General features: G+C 37.2%; 2 protein-coding genes across 3 annotated transcripts in view; one reads left to right on the top strand and one right to left on the bottom strand.

The window, feature by feature from the left end:
* The first annotated feature begins 1,201 nt into the window (after positions 1–1,201).
* cyp2r1 (cytochrome P450, family 2, subfamily R, polypeptide 1) lies at positions 1,202–7,226 on the top strand. Of its 2 annotated transcripts, none has more exons than XM_015338473.2 (5): positions 1,202–1,513; positions 2,317–2,458; positions 4,474–5,106; positions 5,376–5,705; positions 6,072–7,226. In XM_015338473.2, the coding sequence occupies exons 1-5, from the start codon at positions 1,277–1,279 to the stop codon at positions 6,248–6,250; spliced, it is 1,521 nt and encodes a 506-aa protein (XP_015193959.2). In that variant the 5' UTR covers positions 1,202–1,276; the 3' UTR covers positions 6,251–7,226. The 2 variants fall into 2 exon arrangements, with proteins under 2 accessions (XP_015193959.2, XP_069037729.1); XM_069181628.1 differs by having other exon boundaries at positions 1,424–1,513; positions 2,414–2,458.
* Positions 7,227–10,912: 3,686 nt separating this feature from the next.
* pde3b (phosphodiesterase 3B) overlaps positions 10,913–21,203 on the bottom strand; it is a 68,131-nt gene continuing 57,840 nt past the window's right edge. Inside the window, exons 9-16 of the mRNA XM_006642593.3 lie at positions 20,583–20,717; positions 20,243–20,354; positions 19,873–19,986; positions 17,384–17,583; positions 16,600–16,803; positions 16,258–16,419; positions 15,704–15,941; positions 10,913–14,757 (exon numbers count right to left, since the gene is read on the bottom strand). Coding sequence (XP_006642656.1) covers positions 14,552–14,757; positions 15,704–15,941; positions 16,258–16,419; positions 16,600–16,803; positions 17,384–17,583; positions 19,873–19,986; positions 20,243–20,354; positions 20,583–20,717 — 1,371 coding nt within the window. The 3' untranslated portion in view covers positions 10,913–14,551. The remainder of the gene's footprint in view (positions 14,758–15,703; positions 15,942–16,257; positions 16,420–16,599; positions 16,804–17,383; positions 17,584–19,872; positions 19,987–20,242; positions 20,355–20,582; positions 20,718–21,203) is intronic.

The following is a 21,203-nucleotide window of genomic DNA, read 5'->3' as shown; positions in this document are numbered from 1 at the left end:
AAGCAACACTGGTGGTCAATGTTTAGTTCAATTAATCTGTCTGCCTGACATTAAACAGAAACCCTATAATAGTACTCTTGGTGCTATAAGACACAGGCAAACAACTCCAATCTTTAGTTCTGCCAGGAGCATATCACAAAAAAGACATTTTTTTGTTAAAGGCAAGCAACTTACAAGTGTACCCCACTTATCATACTGTACCTAGTATCACAATGATAAATGAAATCCATGCAATTGTTTAGGACATATTCAGTGAGTAATAATTCTTAAATAGCAGATTTTAATTCTTTACTCTTGTTTGGTAGTAGGTAAAGTCCAGACTAGTCCAGGTATGCCTTAATATTTTATAGTGCAGTGTTAGGTCTGAAGTACTGGAGTTTGTAAGACCTACAATACACTGGAAAACTATATACTGTAAATATAATTAGTCACAATATTACACAAAGGAAATCTATATACTGTAAATATAGTTAGTTAAAGTATAGTATGTTGAAAAGTTGTCTAGGATTTCGATAACCCATCACACAGGTTTTACTGCTTGTCTCAATCTTGTGGGTGTAGGTGTTTCTCTACTTCTGAAGGTACCTACACTTATTTGTTTTTAATACAATCCTTTACTTAAAATTAATTTTAAATAAGGGAACAACAATTCTGACGTACAGTGATGACCTGGAGATGTCCTTCTTTTACAACTGAACATTGATTGGAGGACCTAGCTAAAGGGTACAGAAGTAGCCTCCTACCCTGGATTTGAACCCATAACTCTCTGGCTGTGACTCCAGAGCCCCTGTGTACTACTTCCCACTGTTGTTTCTGTAACAGATGTTTTTTTTTTTTGGGGGGGGGGGGGGGAACTTAGCGTATTATATAAATATTACCAGGCAAGGAGATCAAAAACTGCAGGACCTTATAATGTAATATTTACAGGAACAAATACTACTTTTGCAACACACGAGAATTATTCGAATTGAGCTCACCATTTCATTGCAAAACAAGAACATTTCACTGTCCACAGTACATTTTATTCTTCCGACCGTTTACAGTTAAAGCAGCTCCGTTTTCCTAAAGTTATGTTCCACTGACTGACAATTCCACATTCTAATCAAAGTTCATCAGTAGTAAGGAAACCTTACTTCGCCTAACCAATCTTGGCGAACTAGAGGCGGGCACTGTTACAACATGTGTGCCGGAGAACGTGATACAGTGTATAGCAATATTTGCTATAAGGAGAGTGAAGATTAACTTGTGAAACGGCTTTAGTTCATACAGATTGAAAATGGTAACGGCAGGGGTGACTGCTCTCCTGTCACTGTCATCCAGGCAGGCTTTCGTTGCTTTCGGCAGTTTGGTAGTTACCTTTCTGTTTTTCCTGCTGATCCGTCAGCTTGCTAAGCAGAGGAGACCCAGAGGTTTCCCTCTGGGACCTACACCTTTGCCTCTAATTGGGAATATCCTGTCTCTCGCTTCGGAGCCGCACGTCTACATGAAGAAACAGAGTGAAACCTACGGACAGGTAGAACTTTACAGACGGCAGCCATACATTTATTCCAGATCGTGATTTATTTCATCAAGACACGAGAAAGAAACAGATATACTGTAGACAACTTCACTTACCGAAGAAATAAAGTACTGTGTTATTAATACTCTTAATCACAGAGTGCAGTGCCCGGTTTGCGAATCGCCGTCCTAATGTCCCCTGAGTACATGATGTTGTAAACTAGTCTGTAGAATCATATTATTCATAACATTGCAGGGACACGGTGTTTTAAAGATTCAACATGGCAACAAAGCATCTTTTGTCTTTCAAGTGTGTCAAAGGTTAACGCTAAGATCATCTAAATTATGTTCTTAAATTTCATCAGCCTACTCGTACTAGAAAAAATGCAATTTTGGCATTGCAAAGTGCCTGGAAGCATTTTGAAGTCAGAACTGCTGAGTTTGCTCTTCTCAGAACTTTTATCATCGTGGTAAAGAAAGTATTCTAAACTTTAAAGGAATAATATCGCACACCACTGACAATGAAAATAGACATTTGATAATGTTGTCACTGTTTCTTTGCATACATATACACAATTTATATTGCATACAGCTTTTCAAAATGAAGGACATAAATTCTGTAAAACAAAATACTGTATATCAATAAGATCTCTGTTTTTCTAACTTTATGACAGTGTTATAAGGTGGAAAGTCAATATGTATCGCAACAATACAGAAACCGACATATTATGATGATTGTATCAATTTGCATGAATCCAAAGCGCTTTGTGTAATGGTCAGTTGTGATTATTCATCTATGTACTATTTATTTTTTTAAAGATTTTTAGTCTTGACCTGGGTGGCATATCAGCAGTTGTGCTTAATGGTTACGATGCCATTAAAGAGTGTCTTTCACACCAGAGTGAAATTTTTGCAGATAGACCTTCTCTGCCTTTATTTAAAAAGATGACCAAAATGGGAGGTATGTGCAAATTCTTCGTTGTTTGCCTTGTTATAATAAGTTATTTGTTGTGATCCCTCTGTTGACTGTGAGCACTAAAAACACAGCTTGAAAGTAATTCATGAGTCAATCCCAGCTTGTAAACGTGAATGGTCTATTCAGACACTGTATCATGAGAAGTGGGAAGAAGTGAAGAAATGAAATTTGGTTTGCACACAGGTAGGGCTATGGTGAATAATTTTTCCATGGTACATGATAGTGGGTACAGATCAGTTTCAGCATCTGTGTGTGGTGTCCTTCCAGTTTTTCCAGCTATCACAGACACAAGTAATGATGACATTGTGAGTCAGTGCAGCACCCTCCAGTTTGTCCTGTCATTGTCCATGGTCACGTGTTCTTAGTGTCTCATTTGTATATCTGAATTAATCCTTCGATGGTGCAAGTTTCACATGACTATTATTGTTATTTGAGCCCTCCACATTTCTGTACAAGCGCTGTATACAGTATGTGCAGATACAGTTCATTGAAATCACAAAAGACAAGTCTATTGTCTTGACTCATAAACAAGCAGACAAAACATTCAGCAGTTACAGACCGGTTTTGCCCTAACTCGTCTAGGGACTCTTCAATGTAATGTAGCCATGTCTTGACTATGCGCTTATTGTAGTTTTGCCCTTTGTTTTAACTGGAAGGTCCGCTTGTTGCAAAAGAGGAAGATACCCCAAAATAAAGTAAGAGGCATCGAGCCAAGATATGTTTAAAGGTTGTGTGCCACCTTAGCAACAGAACACATCCTTAATAGTCCAGTCATGTTTAGGCTAAAGACACCAGTAAAGACATATTTGTTGAGGTACAATGTTAAATTGAAATTAATATTAAAATAATGAATTATCTTTTATTCAAATAAGGCATTTAACAAATAATACCCTGATGGGGTCTCTTGAGTGCAGTGTAGCTATAACTTGATTGTGCTTTTATCATTATTTTGTTTTTCATATCATCTTTCTCCAGTCAAAATGTACTTATATAGTACATGTTGACCTCAATGTTATGAAATAAATGCTTCCTGTAAACAAACGGAATGAGAACTGATCTAAAGACGAGGTTCTCTGCAGACTCTGGAACCTCTTGGAGTGAACATTCCTATTCTGACATCACCACATCCTGCAGAGAACTTTTGAACAACAAGTCTATTGCACTGTACAGTCATCTTTTGATGTGATTTCAGACATGCATTTTGAAGCTAGTCCAAAGACTGCTCCTTTTTTTTTTCTTTTAGTCTTTCTAAACAGTTGAAGACTTTGGTCCAAAATGTCATTAGACAAATGATTTTTGAGGAGTAGGTTGAACTGCACTGCACAAAAATATTGACATTTCCAATTTACATTTTTTTTCTCAGTTATACAAAGCTTTAAATTATTTGGTAAATAATTTTAGGATCTGAAAAAAAATACTTTTTATTATTGTGTAACCTTGTGTATTGCAGAACAATTTCCTTTTTTTTTAAACAGTTGAAGAAGGAAATGTATTTGAAACTTCATGAAGAAAATGATTTATGAATGATTGAACTCTTGTGTGCAACTTAAAAACTTAGCTTTCTTTTAAATATATATATATTTAAATGTGTTGTCCTATTTCTAACCTCATCCAGTGTAGTACAAAGCTCAGAATTGATCTCTGTCAAAACAGATTCAACATTAAAAATCAGAAACTGGGGATAAGGCAGCACTGTTTAAAAGTGAACTCCTAACTTTTAAATTAAGCATACAAAAATAAATCAATACATCTAATAATTATTAACTCAGTGTGCAGTCTTTACTGTATGTCATCAGGCCAGTGTTTAGAACCCAGTATATTTTGTATGTGCATTAAGTTTTGTTGACTTAGACAAATTACTTTTCTGTTTCATTTAATTAATTCATCTGTTACAGAAGCACCAAAAGTTAGAATTAACGTTAAGCAAACTAATTTTATGCAATTTTGAAATTATTAGTTCTAGAAACTACTTGTTTCTCCTTCCTCTTTGTTTTATTTAGGGCTTCTTAATTGCAAGTATGGCCGGGCTTGGATTGACCATCGCAAACTCGCTGTCAACAGCTTCAGATACTTTGGCTATGGCCAAAAGTCATTTGAAAACAGAATCTCGGAAGAGTGTATGTTTTTTGTGGATGCTATCGATGACTACAAAGGAAAGCCTTTCAATCCCAAACACCTGGTCACGAACGCCGTGTCCAACATAACCAACCTCATCATCTTTGGAGAACGCTTCACGTACAATGACACGGACTTCCAGCACATGATCGAAATATTTAGCGAGAACATCGAGCTGGCTGCCAGTGGGTGGGCGTTTCTCTACAATGCCTTCCCATGGATTAAGATTCTTCCTTTTGGAAAACACCAGAAGCTTTTCAGAAACGCAGCCGAGGTATATGATTTCCTGCTGAAGATCATTGACCGCTTCTCTCGGAACAGAGTGCATCAGTCCCCGCGACACTACATTGATGCCTATTTCGATGAGATGGAGCAAAATGCTAGTGATCCCGCAGCTTCGTACTCCAAAGAAAATCTAATATTTTCTGTAGGTGAGCTCATTATTGCTGGGACAGAAACAACAACTAACGCGTTACGTTGGGCCATGCTGTATATGGCTCTCTACCCAAGCATGCAAGGTAAGCACAACTGTATGACACCCTGCATCACAAGACTGAAAATACAGTAATGTGATTCACTGGGATGTGACAGTAAGAAATCATGTGACAGCGCGAGTTGCCACAAAGCTTAATTCTTTCTCTCTGAATGAACATGATCGTTACTCTCTAACAACAGATCAGAAAGTAAATGGAGATGGGTATTGCATACATTATTCATGACTGAAATGATATACAGATTACAGTGGGCTAAGTGCTGCAGCTAACCTGATTGTCTTGTGCTTTCCTAGGTAAGGTGCAGAAAGAGATAGACAGTGTTGTTGGAAAGAGCAAGCTACCTTCTTTAGATAACAAGCCTAAAATGCCATTTACCGAAGCTGTGCTGCATGAGGTCTTGCGCTTCTGCAACATAGCGCCTCTTGGGATTTTTCGGGCGACTTCTGAAGACACAGTTGTGAGGGGATATTCAATACCACGGGGGACCACAGTGATAACAAATCTGTACTCTGTTCATTTTGATGAAAAATACTGGCGCAAACCCGAGCAGTTCTCTCCAGAGAGGTTCCTAGACTGTCATGGGAACTTCATTAAGAGAGAGGCCTTTGCACCGTTTTCATTAGGCAAGTTTACGCTCCATATTACTTAACAGAAAACCTGTCAGTGGTTAATAGAGACCCATCGTTCTTCAGAACTACTGTACATTGTCTCATTATACTACTACTAAAAATAATATTATTATTCTGTAGCTTTTTACTTTATTGTAATTTGTACAAGCCTATGAATGTACTATGTTGATTTTCTCTGAACAAAAAACATATGCAAAAGCACAACCTACCTTGTTTTGCTAGAGGGTAAATGACAAGATCATTCTAACTAGATCTTAGGCCATCAGCTGCTTTGATACATTACCATTCTATAATAATTCTGTCTGTTTTCCAGTGTTGAGTGGCTTCTTTCAGTCATGGTTTTGTGTATTTAATTGCTAGGAAGAAGACACTGTCTTGGGGAGCATCTGGCGAGAATGGAGATGTTCTTGTTCTTCACAACATTGCTTCAAAGGTTTACTCTTCAATTTCCTCAAGGGTCAGAACCAACTCTTACACCCAAACTAGGAATGACTCTACAGCCTCATCCCTATCTCATCTCTGCCATCAGGAGGCAGTAGCGCATGGAATTATACAGTATGAGTAATTATGAGTAAACTCAGGGAAATGGATCACTGAAACCCAGTGCATTTAAAGTGCTTTCACACCAACAAACCTCAAACTGAAGAAGGCAGTTTTTAATTCCATTTTGTAATGGTGCAAACATAGTCAAATATTTTCAACTGAACACTCCGTCAGAGCTGTCTGGTTGCATTACATGAATTATGAACCAAAAAAAGTTAGTTTGCAGCTAACTTGCAAAGAATAAGAAAATGAGTTTTAAGTGGAAATATTGCTAATTAAAAAAGGTAAAGATGAAGACCTTCAAAATCCATCCATAAAACCTTGCACATTTTTTTCTTCTGCAAGGTGACAAATTCTTGGTACTCTTTTATAATGACTCTTTCAAGAGAACTTGTATACAGTTAAATGTTAACTTTAATGTAAATTACTACTCCATGTCAGGGACACAATGGGACTAATGATCTCCCTGTGTGTCCTTGCTATACAGTGAGTAATATGCATTTCACTGTTGCCCATTTACTGAATGTTTAGTCTGATATGGACATTTTATTAATGTTGCTTTTCTATTAGATTTTTAAAATCATTTTATGTTACAATAAATGTTAACTGGTCTGGCCAGAAAAAAATAACTTAAAAGTTTGTAGTAAAACATTTGATATGATTTGCTAAAACTGTGAAGTTAAGAGTAACACACGAGGAATACAATCAAAAATGAGACTGAGAGATTTTGTTGAAAAAGCATGCCTTTTCAGAAAAACTGTGGAAATAGCAGTTGCAGTAACTTTATTTTAATGTGTATTGCAATATTCTGTTCTTATCACTGTATTCTGTTTTTAAAATCGGATGTTAAAAGTGCCTGTTTACAACTATGGTGGAGGTACTGTCTGTCTTTCGCTGTAGACATTGTAAGATACTGAGGTTGTGGAACTGCTTCTTTATTTTCCTTATTAAAGTTCTTGCAAGGATCACTAACAGACGTATATTTTGTCCATATATGCTATCTCAGAGTTACCAAATGTGCTCTGGTCTTTTAAACACTTAAGAGCAAAGTATTTCCAGAAGATGTTTTAAAACAAAATAGAGAAATCAATTAAAAATGTTCTACAAAAAATAGAAAATGCAAATTCATTTTCAAATACTTTTTTATTAAGTGAAAACAGTAAATATTGAAAAGAAAGAAAAGAAAGATACAGTAGATCAAGAGTGAATGTAGGATTTATTTTTCTTGATATGTATTCCTGCATTCATTTCAATGCTCTGCAGAGTTGTAGATAAGTGTTGTTTTTAGTTAAAACCTGGGCGCCAGTGGATCAGGTGGATAGAGAGCACCAGTAGGTCTCAGATGAGACCTGGAAGGAGTATCTTCCAGTGAAGGGCAGACTGTGAATGTGCTGGGAGTTCTGGAGTAGGAAAGGGACAGGGGCTTTTCTTCCAGTTAAAGGAAAGACTGTCTGTGGATGGGTGGTCCCAGTGGAGTTGGCAGGGGTTTCAGGGAATTAAAAAGGAAGAGAATCGAGAACTAAGAGGAGTTTTACAGGAATTTGTGTCTGTTCTGGCTCTTTCAATGGAAGGAATAGAGGACTGTAGAGTTCTTCCACAGTAGAAGAAGAGGAACTGAAGATCTGCTAATACCTCTATGATGAACTGTTTGTTTGGGGGGGTCTAAGCAGGCTATCATAGTCTGGAGAGGTTCTGCAAGCCAGACTGTAACAGACCACCCAAACGTACACGCGTCATCTGGTCACATGCGGACGTCGGGCTACAGATTGTAGTTTGAGAGGTTGGCGTTCATCGTAAAAATGTTAACCAGAATGGTTTCTATGTAGCTTGTTACAGTACAATGATAACAAATATGTTTAATTTACTAAGTGTCATCAAACACAAAGAGCATGGCAATGAAAACTTGTCCTTGAAGCCATGAAAGGTTGTTCTTGAAATTGGCTGCGTAACCTAAGAAAATACAGAAGATGAGTTTGGAAGTTATCTGATTGAAACCATCATACAGTGTCGATTGCTTTTCTACACCCATTTCCAGGAGGTCTTAAAAGACACTTAAGTACACTGCATTTTCCACTTATTACAAAGCCCTCTGTATTCAGTTACTAATATAGTGTTGGTGTACTTAAGCTATTAAAGATGGTAGCATAAAGGCATGATACTCTTTGAAACAGATTAGTATCATTCAGGAGCACAATACAATATGTGCCAGACATTCCTTACTGAAAGCCTTATTTCATTTATCTCAGGAAGCATTCACGTTTTAATTTAATTATTGGCTTATATGTTTATATGTTTAGAAATAGGTTTACAGTAAGCAAGTATGTTCATCAGATTATGTCCAGTTAGGTGAGGGGTATATCCACAGGTACTTTTTCTGAGGTTGTAAATGTACAGTATAACGTGTACACTGCTGTGGCTGTGCTGTCCAGGGCTGCTTCAGCTTGTAGAGTGCAGAAGAGAGGGTGGGACCCCACTTCGGACAAGGACTCAGCAGATGACACCCTCAATCCAGTTTCTGGTGCGCCTTAGAAGTCCGACATGATGATGTGCGCTGGCCTGGCTGCTGAGAATCTCAACCACACATGTGGAATCCGACATCCTGGGCGGGCCAAGCTCCTGCGCGCCCTAGCTCTTGGGTCTGCAACATCTTTGTATTGTCCCCCGTTCCCTGGGGGGTGGCACCAGGTTATAACACTAGTTACTGGTTGCAGTAACTAGCCTGGTTCTGGTGCCACTGGTCTGGCGAGTGTAACATACACACAATAGCATGAGGATCGATTAAATACCATTAACTTTTGCCTAAATTTGTCTTGACTATACTAGAAAGTAGATAGTCCTATTATTCAGTTGCTTCTGTCCCCTCTGCCCTGCAGCTCACATTAGCCACAGCTTCACGGTTATGTGGGGTTGGAGTTTCGTATAATTCAAGACTTGCCTTCGCATCCTAAGTAAACACGATTGGTACACAACGGTCTACAAGGCATTCGTACTGGAACAGCAAAGAACATTGCTTATACAGTATAACTTACCCTGCAGCAAATAACACAGTCTGCACATCCTCCGGTCTGCCCTTGGGACCATCCTTTTCAGCCAGCACCTCTGATCTCCCCAGCAGTCTTGGAATTGCCCAACTTCCTCCGTAATCGTTGCATTTGATGTGCATTAAATTGTACCATCATTTTTCCAACCCGCATTGTAATGCTGATGTACTTAATTTGTTATTGTTGTAATAATGCTGCATTTTCTGTGTTGGATTTCAATTATAATATCATAGAATTACTCCACTGTGTTACTGTGCTTATCTGTATTTTTATTTTTTTCTGCAGATGTTAACCACTGCAGTGAACTACAAAATCCTAAATGGCAGAGCAGATCAGGTGGAAGAATTACTGACCTTCTTTGATTCCCCTAAGGTACCACTGTTCACAATTCACTTTTCCTCATGTTTCAAGACTCATAAAATAAAGAAACCAAAGGTGTAACACATTGTATGTACTGTCCCCAAAAAGAAACTGTATGCAATGCCAATGTGATGTATTTGTGATGTGTACGACATACAACAAAATCAGTCTACATATGAATGAAACATTCCTAAAACTGACTACACACCTTCATCCAATTGTATAGGTTCTGTATATAATCCTTATAACAAGGGGGGAGTGTAAATTCAAACCACCAAGTCATAAAGTCAGAAGTGCCATAGCTGAGCTGGATGGATGTTTATAGATGGATATCTCTGATATTAGGCAGTTTTTGCTGGAACTGTCATCCACTTGTAAACCACAGCACCCAGGCAATGGATACATTTCCTCTCAACACAAACCTGTCTGAGCTTGATAAAGGAGACATACTACCCTTTTCCATGTGCCCTGGTACAGTACATGTTCTGAACATGCCCTATTATTAACATTATGTTTGGGGGCAATGCATTCAATGTATGAATCACAAAAATGAACTGCATGGTATGTTTAGAATCATGCCAAAATTGTTACGCAGTTTCTGTGTTGGGACAGTACTGTATATATATATACACACACATTTTAAAATGCCACCCTTACGTTTCTCCTTCTTCCGACAGTTTAAATCCTTGAATAACGGCTTCCCCTTTACCCTGCCACCTTTGTAACACTTACTTTTGTTATTTTAATTACTATCCAAAGCTTGGTGGTACATGGAGGGAGAGCTGTACTTTATAAAAATAGTTGAGGAACCAGTACTTAGGATGGTGCTAACTAATGTTTTAACTCATTTTGAAAATTGATCTTAATGATGGGGGGATGTTGCAATGGGTAAGAAATTAAAAAAACTTCTGTGACTAAACAAGTGAGCCACACCAACGTTAACCTATATAAAGTAAACAGTACAATTAAATGCCATACTTTTATCGCATATCAAAGTCGTAACTTTGAGAACTGAACACAGTCCTATGCAGAACCACTAATAAATTAAGAATGACTTGAATTCACTTCTCTAATAATCTAGACTGCCTATAAGACACATTTTTCTTCACATTATGTACTGTATAAATGAACCTCTATTTAACATTGCTAAAAAATATGCTTCTGCTACATTTTTGCTGGTTATTTTTTATAAGGGCATTTACACACAAGTAAGGACCTCAGTTTACACATAGCAAGAAAGAAGAAACAAAAACAGTATAATATTTATCCTTCTGAAATTAAATTTTCATGAAAAATCTTACACATACAGTAGGTGAAGATGAAAGTTTAGTCAAAACTATAACAAACATTTTTTCTGTCATTTTGAACAACTTAAAAAAAGTGTGGAAATTATTGCTATAAGGGGTCTTGCAAAGTAGACCGGTCTTCATTCATTTTCACATCTAATTTCAAAGTTCAGCCTGCAAAATGGAACTTTCAAAAGATCCTGAAAATGTTTTTAGTTTCTAAATCATTTGATAATTCAGAAACTTACAGCTTTTGGTATTTTGAATCCAAGTCATGGGAACCATAGCAACATCATGAATTTAATCTTTGAGGGTGGGAATTGTCATTAGACTAGACAACATCAATAATAAAGAATACCTGTGAGTGTATCTTTGCCGACTTTCCTGGTGTCAAAATGAAAATAAACACAATTGTCAGATTAAATAATACAGCAGGTACAGGGATCAGTGTATTTTCAATTATTGCATGAATGGAAAATCAGTAGAGTGTTATTATGTTTTTATATTTCTGGCTCTTCTGAATGAAATCTTTGTGTGAACATAAATACAAAAACCACAACACCCAGGCAATGGATACATTTCCTCTCCACACGAACCTGGCAGTAAAATGATGAGCGAAAAAAAACCACTTCAATTGAAATATCAGTGCAGTCGCAGGTCTCGCAGTGGTGACATGAACAGTCTTCTTGGTTTGTAAAATGTTACAATGGCCCATTTGTTACAGGTTATGGAAATGACGAGACTTTCTACACAAGCAGGGACTTTGAAAGACTTATTCTGTACACATCTTATGGACAAGTTAACAGTGAAGTTTCCATAAGTTCTGTTACTCACACTGAAGTTCACACTGTACCCTGGGACTGGAGCAATAGTTATATTGGATTTGTCATCCACTTGTAAATGACTCCCAGTGCTTCCATCAGTGTACTTGTAAGTTTCTGATGCTCTACAATTAGGCACTCTGGACTCTTTAGATGAGTATTTTGGGTGATCCCATTATTTAGCTATCACCTGTTTGTCAGGGTGTTGTGGGATACAGATTAATTAAATTTAGTAAAAGCCTACCGGTCACACAGCCATTGGTACACACGCATCCACACGCTTGTATAGTAAGTCAACAAGGGAAAAAAAAAACGTTTAGCTGTGGATCAAAAAGAACTGTCCTCTGAGAAAGTATTGTAGGGGTTGTGTTTTATAACATCTTTAAATAACAATAAAACTCTAAAAATGGTTTTCCCCACTTCAATAGGATCGAATGGTTACATACATACATAACGGTGCTACATAAAGGTGACAACCATTCATAAATGTATTTATGACAAGAACATCTGAGAAGACTGGGGTATATGATGGTGCACAGTGATAAGTCAATAAACAATTAGGCTTACAATATAATGAGCAGAAGAATTGAGAAACAGGGCACAGGGGAGCTTTCAGAAACTGCAACCTGCTATGCTGAATAAGCAAATAGATTGTTTTATGTCAATTCATTTTCTGATTGCACTTAATTCATGTTTCTGATTTTTTTTTTGTCAGTGTTTATCTATTATCCTCATAGTCATTTATTACTGCAAGATGCAGCATGGAGACACTTTAAGGCGGCATGGGACACGATGGGGAACAGAGTTTGGCACCAGTTGTGTTTGAAGACGTAGAGACAAGTGGTTATGATTAGAAACATGACGACACTTTAGCCAGACAAAAACAACAGTTCCCATGGCTCTTCTCACAGATTTCACATCTGTAAATAGTATTAGATAAAAACTCTGGAAACTGGATGATAATTACAGGTTCTCTATGTACAATATTTTTCAGCCACATGTATAAAACAGACGAGTTTGGATACAGTTGACTACTTAAAAAAAACGATGCAGATATTTTCTGTGCAGAGAATAAAACACTGCTAAAATTGTTTGTTTTTTTTAGTAAAAGGTGCACATTTTCATGTAATAGCTTAATTTGCACCACTTGCATGAGAACTTTTATGACTGGATTAAAATTCAACTATTGTGAAAGAGCTGTGCATGTCTCACAATACAAACTCCTTCACAAATGTAAGTCTCAATAAATATACTGTTTTTGTGGAATGTCTAGAGTTCTCATCTTACAGAAAAATAAAAGTATTTTTATTCCTAAACTCAAATTACGTTATAAAATGAAAATGTGACAACACACACATATTAAACTTTTTCTGGGGAAAAGTGTGGAGAGCTAACTCATATAATTATCGGCCTTGGTGTACGTCTTGCAAAGAATGATCATCTCATGAAAATACTGTTGTTTGTAGAAGGATAAACAATTGAGTGGGTTTATAACAGTGTTTGTTAAAATAATGAATACAGAAAGGCAACTGAAACCTCTGGTCCTATTCTAATACATGAACAACCTTGTTTATTCAATGTACGATTTTATTTTTGCCGTTCTGCAACTTACTGTATCATAAAAACACTTACAGTAATATCCCTGTGTTTGAGTTTAAGGGGTTCTCTCCAAAAATAAATACAAAACTCTTAAATCTTTTTTTTGGTGATGGGGAGGCGGCATCAACATGAGTTAAATCCACCTCTGAATTTATTCAATAATTTAATGAAGGTGAATTTGAACAGGTAAAACAAGTTTGGTGCAAATTTTCCGTACAAAGAATAAAAACGGTTATTATTATACATAGTTTTTACTTACAAGAGTATTAGAAATCATTATGACTTCATGAGCTGAACTCTTGCAAAATAACTATTAATCTAAGTGTGAATCCTGAGTAACAGTGAAAAAATATATATATATTAAAATAAAAAAGGAAAAACATCCCTTCGTTGGAACAGTTTTCCTGTTCTGTATGCCGTATGCTATGTGGTAAACAACAATAGACATTCCCAAGTTGATTAAGTTGATTGGCCGCTGTGCATTCCTGGACAAAAAACAATAACAGAAAATAAAACCCAAACAAGGCAGTTTATACACAGCAATAAAGGGCATCAAAAATGATGCAGGTGATTTTTTTTTGTTTTCAGTCAAAACGTCAGAACTTGAACACGTTCTAATGATACTGTCCACTTTTCCCAGTCCTCAGTGTTCAGGGTAAAACTGTGCAGTTACAGTTTTTTTTCTTCATATTCAGTCCGCACTGCAGCGCTCAGTGCTAGGTTCAGACAGGCACATTTTCTGTTTTTTTTTTAAATGATGGTGAGTCTGAATGAGTCTCAGAATCACCTACATTTCCATACTTGAACTGTTCACTTTGGTAACTGGTGTCAATAGTTTGAAGGGCTTCATTGTTTTAAATTATATTTTAAGTACCTCATGGAAAGTAAGTGTTCAGTGTTCAACAAGGCAGCATCACAGCTAGATAACGTTATTTTTGTTGAAGGCATTCCTACCCTTACTTCCTGTTACATATGCTTGTTTTATTTTCTGAAGTAAGTTTTCTCTTTATTTCCATGGGGCGAAAGTGCAAAGGAGTGGGTCTCCCACTGGTTCAGTGAGAATCCGCTCACAGTATTAAGGCCTTTTCAATGTGACGTGAAACGCATCAGTGTCTGGTGTCGGCACAGTGACAATTCAGTGTGTGTCATATCCTGCGGGGCAGGAGGGGCCACTTCTCCTCCACTGTGGCCTACTGCCTCTCCTCCTCCTCTGTCTCCTCCTCTATCACCTGAATCTCGTCAGATGTCTGAGGTAAAGATGAGTTCTCTATCTGCTGTTTGCTCAGTTCCACTTTGCTCTTCTCTTCCTCCTCGATAGTTTTTTTCCACACCTTGTGATTTTCAGTCAAGTGGTGCATGATGTTGCAGAACAGCCGTCTCCTGGTCTTTCTCCTTTCTGCACCAGAGCAATAAATGGGGGAACGTTCATTAATAAGTCACTGACCCTACTGCTCTAAAGGGGATAACAGTTCAGGAATGCGTGAACTGTTCTGCCAGCTAGAGAAATGTTTGACTACATTCTGCATAAGTTCAAGTAGGTCGCTGAGTCAGCATTCGTAGGCTACAAAGGAACAGGTAAAGATTTATTCCATGCTGAAAAGAGGCATTTAGAATGTGGAGCCTTTTTCAGGTGTGCCTTCTTCTCGACAGCCAAAACGTGTCTCTTTACTTCTCGGCATGAAATAAACCTTCACCTGTTCCCTTACATTCTGCATATCTTTCTGAAAGAGTATAATTGAAACAAACAACACAGGCATATTTCCAGTCACTTTCTTGTGCCTTAACTTCAAATCTAATGTTCAGATCAGTTATTTCTGTGACAGAATTAGTTTTAATTTATAGTACCTATCATTATTGTGGAATTTTAAACATTTCAACAAGTATTTCATGCTTCATCTCCCTTTTGTATTATGTGGTTTTATTGGTACAGAAACATAGAGCATTCAGGTACTGACGTTATAAATAACATTTTAGAACACCTCATTGTTCTATGAAGCTGGCACATTTGTTTACTTCTATAAATAAGTGGGATGCACACAACAGGTTCTTTGACATGGGAGTTTCACCTCTTTTCTTCGCTGTGGACTGATTCAAAGGATTATAATTATAATGGAATTAACTCTGTTTTGAGCACAATGGATATTCCGGTTAAAGTTCCCAATACTAAAGACTTAACTTGTTAGAAAACATACTGGACAGACCTCTTCACCTCTTAGAATTTGATTTACCCACTATTTTACCTGATTCAAAGCATGCCTGCATTGCTAAGCAAGTTCAAATGGTGAAAATGGGGTTGGATCGTCAGCACTACTGTTAAAGCAAGATCTGCATATCGTTCTTACTTGGTTCTATGTCCTCCTCGAGGTCATCATCTTCCGTTTCACTTTCTTCCCCATCTTCGACATCTTCAGAAGATTCTTCATCAATCCAATGACCGGGTAGGAGTCCTGCAGCGTCATAGGAGTTGCAGAGGGGCCCCACGATGTGAGTGATGAAAGACTCCTGCAGTTTTGCCAGCTGAGGCGATGAGCGGTCCATGAAGGGGCTGATGGGTAAGCCGAGGCTCGCCTCTTCATCTCCCTGGAAACGGTTCCAAAAAGAAAGCTCTGTTTAGATGATGAAATGGCCAGAGCAAGATTTGCAGCGTTGATCATGGACCACTGCAGCCACGAAACATCTGGAGTTTTTCTTACACAACCAAAGAGCATAAAAAGCCTTTCAGATGCCTTTCAATCTCCTTTCCAACAATACTGAGCAGACTGTGAAACACAAGGTATGTACATTATACATATATACAATATTTATGTACTTTATCTATTTAATATATATATATATTTATTTGTATGACACATCTTGAGTATAATGAGCTAGAAATATAAATCACACTGAGGCGTACCTGCTCATAAAATTCATTGACAATGCCTTCCGTCCATTTCAAGTGTAATTCTCGACCTTTAGCGGGACCATTGATATCTGCCAGCTTAATGCACACTTGACAGACCAACAGGCGGTCATTTTCATTAGTCCAGTCTATGCCTGGACTGTTAACATCATTGACCTATATCGGGCAGAAAAAAAAGTATTTTACTATTCATTGTGATACAAATAACTAGCTTTTTTTCTAGCAGAACTGTAAATCGAACAATTTCAAATGAATAACTTCCAAGTGGCCGTGAATGGTTCTCTTAAATCTATATTTTAAATGGTGTACTCTTCTAAGGAAGAACTACCACCCCACCTTAGTATTGAACTCTGCCAGAAAATCAAAATGCTTCTTGAGGTCTGTGGCTAAGATAGCTTCAATCACAAGGAAACGAAAGCGCTTGAACTCCACATGGTCCAGGTGAACCAGAAAGTTGAACTCTGGCTGGGACAAGTAGAGACTCCAGGCAGACGCTGCGTGATGGTTTTCCAGGACTGATCTGTCATTGTACAGCACAGCCTAATGGGGGGAACAGAAACAATGTTATGCTTTCACCTCACATCATCAAGCAGGACCTGGGTTTCTTCTTTCTCAGCAAAAATGATCCAGCCAAACCAAGAATAACACTCTGAGCTGCAGCCAACACTGTTGCCAACTCTGACTTGGTAGTTTTTAATTTTTTTTTCCAAATATTAAAAGAACAGCATAAAAGAGACTGATGAAGATAAAGATATTTATCCATTTGAAAATAAGCCAGAAAGGCATGCTATCTAGTTTGTAGAAAAATTAGAGTCCTGTACCAACATATTTCTGTGGCATTTTGCTAATTTAGATCTATGCTATTGATCGGTTATTTAATAATATTACCAAAGACGTAATGGAGCACTGGAAATCTGATCACATGCCAGAAAAGAATCTACAGTACAGCCTTTAAGTACACAAAACTGAAATACATTACATGTACCTCTAAAATATATTACTTTTATCTATTTTATTTGAAGTGAATTTGTATTTTACTTGTTCACAAACAGAGAAAAACTAATCACACTTAACATCACAGTACAGTGTATCTAATATGTTTTACAGCACTTCAGCTTACCTGGGGTGCATTAGTGGCTACAAGGAAAGCATTTGTCCGACCAGGGTGATCGTAATCATGCATCGCAGCTGCTACATATAGCGCCATGAGCTCAAGGGCCGGGATGTTCCAAGATAAACACCCATAGCTGTCATCTGTTATCACACAGCTTTTTGAGGAGGCATAGGCCACCCTGCCTGGTGAGATCCCACTGTCCGAATCTGGAGAAAGCAAAACGTTTATCTAATTAGCAATCAAGGAAGTTAAATGCCAATTGAGGAGAAATGCAGAACAATTGTCGATGTAAAAAGGAACGTTCAAAGGACAGGTGATGTTTACCTCACGCAGAGATATGCGTATACCCATGCATATACAGTTGCATACACAATCACTCAATTAATTATTGGAATATCTTAATATCTTGCGAGGATGAATAACTGTTGAGTGACCTCAAGAAGCATAACTACTCAGCTATACATGTCAAGAATTAAAATATATAATCCTGCTTTTGTTGCATTTTACAGTACATAGTATTGTTTCTTAGAGAAATAACCTCTCAGGATGTAAACTACGTTACTAATAATAAAAAGCAGAGGGGAAAAAATGAAAGCATTCAAGTCAGCCGCATGCCACAATTGATCTCTTACAAAGGTAATAGTACATTTACAGGTTTTCTGTTGCAGCCATGCAGATATAGAATAACATTCCCAATTCCCCATAGCACATGAGAGTGTCTCTGCAACCAAAACTGTCAAACAGTGCTTTTAAAACAACAGGCGTATTATTATAGCCATACTTAAGGGCCATGTTATTTCTATAACATCACATAAATAATGTTGATAATATAATATAGTATTCTGTACAGTACTGTATAATAAAACATTGCAAAACAAAAAGTTACAACAACAATTAATGGTAAAACTTTTAAATGTGTTCTCTAATACACCTGTGATTTCAGTGTCTCTGTCTTAACTTCTTTCCACCAAATCTGGATCGTAGTGTATACAAGTAGGCTAAATGACCTGAACATCAACCTCATCAATAATCATAAACTAGCTAAAACAAGCATGATGATAAGAAGGAGAAGACAAAAACAGACTTGTTCGATAAGTCTCCTTCAGGAGAGAACTATACTGTACAGTAGCTTGAAGAATCTGAAGAAAAGGAATCCTTTATCTAATTCATTAATCTTTAGAGGTTTTAATTTTGCAGATACCCTCTATACTGTAGGTCCTATACAAAGAATAGACATTTTAAATGTCAGGAAAAAAGCACATTCTTGTCTCTTTATCTGGTAGGAAGACATGTTTCATTTAGCCTTTACCGATTAACTACAACTGCATTTGAGTTACTGGTAGAACCTGTTACAGTAGGTCTCGGGCACATGATATTAGTCTTCAGAGGCTTGTAAGTGGCCCAAACAGTAAAGGAGCTTGATTCAGAGCTCTACCCTGAGCCTGGGTCAAGTCACTCACCACCTGTGACCTACTGTAGATTACCTGTGAGGCTGTGCATAACTGGCACAGCTCTGCTGCCGTAGGGTTGAGGTTAGCAGTTTCTAAACACACACTAACAGTATGAATCACCGAACAAACAATATTTATTGTATTTAGTACTGTAGCACAGAAACCATGTGCCTGTACTTATATCCACCCCAGTCTATATTCACACTTTCATTGTTTAATAAGCAAAACAGTTTCACAATTAATATTCCATGCCTGCTGTATAGGGATGACTACTTTCATCATAGGCTTCCAAATCTATACTACAGTAGACTGTATTCTTGCTTCCTCAAAACAGCCTGGGGCACTACACCTTTAAACTACTTATCATTTCAGTATGCACTCTGCAGGTTGAATTAGTCAAAGAATGACTCAGGCTATGCTCCATTTAAAAAATTAAAATAGCCATCCGCAGAGTTAAAATAAGCTTGAAACATGCTGAGTTCAGCAGCAACAACAGATTTCAATCACAATGGAGGCCTTCTTATCTAATGGCAGCTGCTCTTTTGGCAGAAGAGGTAAATCAGTCAGCAGAGGTTTTTAATTAATTTTCTATGGATCAAGGCTACGTCAAATATCATTAACCAAAACGAGACTTAAGAATTTTCTGGTCTTATTCTAAACAAGCCATTGAGGATGTGGACTGCACAAAAAATGTGTTCAACAAAATGAATACAACAATAATATCTTTACAATTAAAAACAATACATTTATACATCCAAACATTCTTCAGAATGCAACATGAGAAAAAAATAAACAGAATTCATGACTTATTGAAGGCAGCATCAACACAGATACCACATGTTCCATTAATTTAAAAACTAAAACATATTTAGCATAGCCTATTTACAAATCAAGCAACCAGATACCAGAATGAGCTCAGAATTAGCATCTTGCCAGTCACAGTCTATATAATATAAATCTTCAAGTACTTAATGTGGAAAAAAGATTTGAGATCAGCTTGAAAAGTACTGACTGCTGCTCAAGTAGAAGTCAAATGGCCGCTACCTGTGTCACTCCCAGTGATGTGATCATTGTGGATTTGTTGGAATCCAGGGATCGGCCTTGTGGTCAGATACCAGACAGCATGAAGGACATCCGTGGCGTGAATACGATTGTGATCTGAGCGAGAAATAGAACTTGAACACTCTCCAAAACTGCAGACACTCATTAGCACTCAATCTAAATAATCCAAAATTATTTATCCATCATTAGTAAAGTAGAATTTACTTCACAATATTATAAGCTAAATGTATATTCATTCAGGACACGGCAACAATAAAATTAACATTAATCAAGAAAAAAAACCTGAGGCAATTGCTATTTGATAAAGTGTAAAATAAGTGTAAAATTAGAAGAAATGTTATAAAATACTCACAGGGAATGTCCCGGTAGCCATTCTCCAGTGCACAGAAGTACGACATGAATTCCCGGACTGGTATTTTGAAAATTTCAAATAAACCAGTGTCTTGGAATAAGGTGTAACTAACCTGGAAGAGCAAGAAATGCCACCATCTTTAAAACACATAGTAGGATGAAATCCCCATCCAATTTTCTACATTGCTTCTACTAAACTAAGTCAAGGATAATATGGTTAATATAGGAAAAATGGACATACTGTATAGTGATTGACATGGTCGAAGCAAGGTTTTATCTGTTTTGTGACAAAAATACAGTGTTTAAACTGCAACAGATAAAATAGTTGTAATTGAACTTACAAAACTCAGTATTCTTCCCGATTTTCCTCCTGTTTTGTCAACCAGATCGAAGATAGGAAAGTTCCAGTTGTTGATTCTCTCCATAAGAACTTCATGATCCTGTAGCAGTGGGTCCAATATGAAGTCTTGGTTGCTCTGGTTAAAAAAAAAATAAAGTATTGGCCATCTTAGCATTTTTCTAACTCCAGTAATTCATGTCTGCAGTGATGCCATGTAGTTGCACAATGTATAATATTAAAAAAAATGAAAAGGTTCACACATTTTGCTATATTCCTGTGGTCTTATTTGCCAGACTTGTAGGGCATAATAGAACTTAGAGGAAAGTTATTCCTGAAGCACTGGTAAGGAGGCTATTTGATGAGAAAAATTACTAAGTAAGCACGATCACAAGGGAAGCGCCTTTTTTTGTAGTGCAATAGACTTTTTACAGTGGGAAACAAGCAACAAAATAGGTGAAGAAACGGGTGTACACAATTGAGTATTTTCAGAAGTTACTGAATGATATTCTTTTTAAGAAAACATATATTTCTATACTCTACTATACAATAATCACAAATATGATATTTTAAATAATTGTGTGAAGGTATTGACAGCTAACTACATTTTAAATGGAGATATTTA

This window comes from Lepisosteus oculatus, chromosome 21 (assembly GCF_040954835.1).
Source record: "Lepisosteus oculatus isolate fLepOcu1 chromosome 21, fLepOcu1.hap2, whole genome shotgun sequence".
Lineage (NCBI taxonomy): Eukaryota > Metazoa > Chordata > Actinopteri > Semionotiformes > Lepisosteidae > Lepisosteus > Lepisosteus oculatus.
This window is presented reverse-complemented; position numbering and strand designations above follow the sequence as displayed.

Coding starts and splice junctions, on each gene's coding strand:
- cyp2r1 (XM_015338473.2), top strand. CDS start 1,277: ATGGTAACGGCAGGGGTGACTGCTCTCCTGTCACTGTCATCCAGGCAG. Junction 2,459..4,473: donor AAAGATGACCAAAATGGGAG/GTATGTGCAAAT, acceptor TGTTTTATTTAG/GGCTTCTTAATTGCAAGTAT. Junction 5,107..5,375: donor TCTCTACCCAAGCATGCAAG/GTAAGCACAACT, acceptor GTGCTTTCCTAG/GTAAGGTGCAGAAAGAGATA.